Here is a 4,196-nt window from a genome sequence, read left to right as displayed (position 1 = left end):
GGGACCTGCCTGGGGACACCCAGCCATTCTGCCATGGAACTCAAGCTTTCTCCCAAACCACCCTCTGGGGTAGCAGGCCACGTCCTTCCCCTGCCTAATGGGGTCCCCTGCCCAAAGCCCTTCCCGTGGGCTACACAGACCCCCCACCCAGGTCACCGGTGGACCCTCAGGCCCCTTATCAGAGAGGTCGGCTCTGCAGCTTCAGCGCCTGGAGGAATCAGCAGGCCTGACTCCTTGTCTCGTGTCCAGGTCATCGCTCCCTGGAGGATGCCCGAGTTCTATAACCGCTTCCAGGGCCGCAACGATCTGATGGAGTATGCGAAGGTAAGGCCGGACTCCACCATCACCCCGGCCCTCGTCAACTGCCCCCCCAGGCACGTCCCTCCAAAGGCTTAAGGATGGGGCTGGTACCCACGCCTGGGGACCAAACCTCAGCCCTGGTGCCCTCCCCCAGCACCTATTCCCTGGGCCGGCCCCACAGAACTAACTGTGGTCCTCGCCAGGACTGAGCATCTCTCAGGTCACCCCGCCCCAGTCCACCCAGCGGGAGGGCACCGGTGCCCCTCCACTTCCCATTCAGATTGCCACCTCTGCAGTGTGTGTCACTCAGACGGGGCCTGTGAGCGAGGCTGTTCTCTGCCCCTAATTACCTGACTAATTGTCCCCGGTGCTTTCGCAGAAGCAGGTAAGTGCTCCGAGGGCCAGAAGCAGACAAAGACTTCTGCAGCACCAGCCCTTTTTGAAGTACAAGTTGCAATAAAACAGATTAGAAGTTTTGCATCAAGATCCTTAGCCACTCCCCAGGGTACCTTTCTTTTTAGCAACTCGATGGCAGCGCTTGACAAACAGCCTCAATCAATCAGACAGGGGAAAGCAACCTGGTGCACGCACCAGAAAATTGCTCGGGTTTTTAAATAGCAGTCGCTGGGGCTGGCTGTGAGCTCTTGCTGCAGCCAAGGTGCCGCGTGGCAGGGGACGCGGCGGGGACCCAGCCCTGCCCCTACTGCCAGCATCCCATTAAGACCTGGAGAGCTCGGAGGAAAGATCTCCTCGACCATCTGTTGTTTTATTATTAAAAGGGGAGTTTACAAGAGCAAGCCCATATGTTGCCAAACAAATTTTCAAATAGCAGAGCTATTAAGGGAACGGGGTTAGAGGCTTTCTTCCTCTCCTTGGTCTCCTTGAGGATATACAGAATCTGAAGCACGTTTTATCTTGAAGAATAATGAATCTGGAGCTCCGGCCCATCCCCGTTCTCACGCCAGCAGTCGTGGTTGGAGAAAGGGCTGACCCGTAACACTGTTCTTCGTTTCTGAGAAGCTCCCGAGCAGAAGCAGCTCCTGGGTTTTGCCAGAATTTCTGAAGTCATTGTTTGTCCCAAGGCTCTTGGCTCAGCTTCTGTCTCAAATAACCTTTTAAACAGGAAAGTTTGCCCTGGCGAGAGAGTCTGGGTCGCCACCACTGAGCCTCCCTCAGAGGCTGGTATCAGAATTGAGCTCTGAAAAATCTGACCACGTTCTAGAATGATGGCAGTGTCTCTGCACCCAGGAGTGACCGGAATAATTGAGCAGCAGCCAGACTGTCCAAAACTCAGAGCCACGCAGCTGCTTCAGCTGAGACAAAAATCAATGGGGCTTTGAAAAACCCCCGCTTTCGAGATCCGTTAAGTCGCCCAGGCCGCAAGGTGTTATAGGGAGACTCGTGGCAAACATGCATTTGTATCACTTTCCATCTCCCCCACCCAAATCCATCATCCAACGGGAAGACCGCTCAGCATCACCCCATCCTTATCACTGTCACCGTAATTCTTTTAAAGCCAACACACAAGGTCGGGTCCAGAAAGCGGGGCATCGTCTGTGTACACGCGAAAGGCAGTTTTGTTTTCTGTTGTCAGTTGCGTCCAGAGTTTCCGGGGCGTGGGTGTGTGTGTTGGCGGGGAGCTCCGGACAGAGAAGGGAGGGGAAACAAGCCTCTTTGGTTGAGGGCCTGTGTTTGGCATTCGTGTGTATCTCCCTGCTGAGGAAGGGCTGCCCGTCCTGTTCTTCTCTCCTTGCTCCAGCAGAGCCCCAGTGGGAGAAAGAAAAGGCAAGAGTGTTTCCAAACCACCCCCGCAGAAGAAAGGCTCCAAGGAACCTACCCACTGGCTTTCTCAGCCCCCTGCCCGGGGAGTCTCCTCTGCAGGGATTTCAGCCCAGTTGGCACAGACAGGGTCATGGTCCCCACACCGGGCCTTCTCTGCCTGGAGACAGCACAGGGCGATCATGTGGATTTGACTCTGGGCACCTCTGTGGGCGGCAAGCAGCCCCTGACATTGATCAGCCGCGAAGTGAAGTGCTCCACTCGCCCGTGTGGTCTCCACTGAAGAGGGTGCAGGTTTTAGAGTGGATGTGGGCTGTTGCTTTAAAAACAAAGTGTCATGGTAAAGCTGGAAAAATATCCAGAAGGTTTAACCTAATTTATTTTGAAATTTTAAGGTGGTGATGAAGGAAACAGCAGGTCCCTGGAGGAAGCCTCTAGAATCTTAGTTGTGGGTATGAGCTGAGCCAGGGGAGAGAGCTGTCCGGAAAGACGGGGTACTGCTAGTGGAGACAGGTGGGACCCACCTGGGCGAGGTGCTGAAAAGGGGGGCCTAGGAGGCAGAGCGGAAGTCTTGCTGGTTTAGAGGGGCTGGGCTAGGCTGGCTTAGCTGTCCTCTGTACTCGGTAAACCCGGGAGAAGCGAGCAGGATGGTATACTGTGTTGGATCCAACCAGGTGTCAGCCTGGGTGGCAAGGGACAGCTCAGGGAGCAAATATGTCTTTAATACAAAAGACCTTCAACGTGTCACCCACAGCCTTTCAGGCCCAGGGTCTCCAGGGGGTCTCCCCCTAAACAAAGAATTGGATCATTTGGGAAGTAAAGCGTCATCAGACGGAGGGTTACTCCTCTGCAGGGCTGCAGGGTGGTGTACGTGGTGACCACAGGCAGCAGGGGAGACGTGGGCCCAGGAAGTGCCCAGCCACACCCTGGGAACAAGTGTCCTGAACCAGAGGCTCTCGTGGGCACCTCTTGCTTCCTTGGGTGAGCATTAAGCACCCCCGTGGGTGCACGTGCCTTGGTTGAAATCCACAATGAAAGCTGGGTCCATTCCACCGCCCAGCTCATAGGGTGGCAGTCCACGGACGGTGCTGGGAGACCCTCAGCACCTGAAGTGTGGACTCAGAATCTTCTGGAAGAAACCTCCAAGGTCAGCATGCACTCCACAGCGTCTCAGACACTAGGTCTTAGAGTCTCTGCCTGGGCGTGTTCAGAAATGGGGCCATGACTCCCCAGGCCAGCCTGGGGTGGGGAGAAGGAGACGTGGGGGCAGGGGGCAGTCCAGGGTCTTGTTGGCCTGGGAGCCAGAGTTTGGGGGTGCCTTGACTTTGAAAGGAAACTGAGGCAAGCAGGCCTGACCCTCGTGTCCCTCAAGCTGCCTCGTGCCAACACTGTCTTACCTGTGTTGTCTTAACCTCTTACCTGCAGCAACATGGAATCCCCGTCCCAGTCACCCCCAAGAACCCGTGGAGCATGGACGAGAACCTGATGCATATCAGGTAAGACGGACCTGCCTGTCCACCGCTCTGCCAGGCCTCGGTGAGCACCCACCCGTCTGGGTCATGTTGGAGTGGTGACCCACCGACCTGTGGTCCCCGCCCTCATGGACGGAGCCCAGCGACCTCAGGGAGGGCAGACCGCCTCTTGGTGTGTCCCTCTGCTCCTCCCACACTGACTCCCCTCCTCTGTCTTCCTTCTTTCTCCCCTGTAGCTACGAGGCTGGAATCCTGGAGAACCCCAAGGTAATCCCCCGTTCCCCCGAGCCCACTGTCTTTTGGTGGTGGCTGTTCCGTGCCGACGCGGTCTGGTGTGTTTGTAGCCTAATTTGAAATTTCACGGGGGGCCGGGCATGGGGCTGGGGCTGAGCCCTGCCTGTGTTCCCCGACCCTCCCCACTGGGCTCCCTGTCGCCTGCCCACTCCTCACTGCGTTTTTTCAGATCCTCCCCCCTCCCTGGCGCTCTTTTTTTTCTTAATTGCTGCCACGATGAATAGGGGAAGGAAATATTTCAGGGAACGGAGAGTGCGATTGTGAGACAATAAAGAAGCAATTAGGCAGATGAGACACTTGTGGGAGGGCCCAGTCTGTGCCCACCAGCTCTTGGGCTGCCTCGGCTGGCGC

The 4,196-nt window shown here is 56.4% G+C and overlaps 1 protein-coding gene across 1 annotated transcript in view; it reads left to right on the top strand.

Annotated features, from left to right (window-relative positions):
• The window catches only part of ASS1 (argininosuccinate synthase 1), a 45,060-nt gene that overhangs the window by 11,925 nt on the left and 28,939 nt on the right, over nucleotides 1–4,196 (top strand). Inside the window, exons 5-7 of the mRNA XM_010856798.1 lie at nucleotides 250–324; nucleotides 3,505–3,575; nucleotides 3,788–3,818. Coding sequence (XP_010855100.1) covers nucleotides 250–324; nucleotides 3,505–3,575; nucleotides 3,788–3,818 — 177 coding nt within the window. The remainder of the gene's footprint in view (nucleotides 1–249; nucleotides 325–3,504; nucleotides 3,576–3,787; nucleotides 3,819–4,196) is intronic.

Source organism: Bison bison, unplaced genomic scaffold (genome assembly GCF_000754665.1).
Source record: "Bison bison bison isolate TAMUID 2011002044 unplaced genomic scaffold, Bison_UMD1.0 scf7180017864375, whole genome shotgun sequence".
In the NCBI taxonomy this organism is placed as follows: domain Eukaryota; kingdom Metazoa; phylum Chordata; class Mammalia; order Artiodactyla; family Bovidae; genus Bison; species Bison bison.
This window is presented reverse-complemented; position numbering and strand designations above follow the sequence as displayed.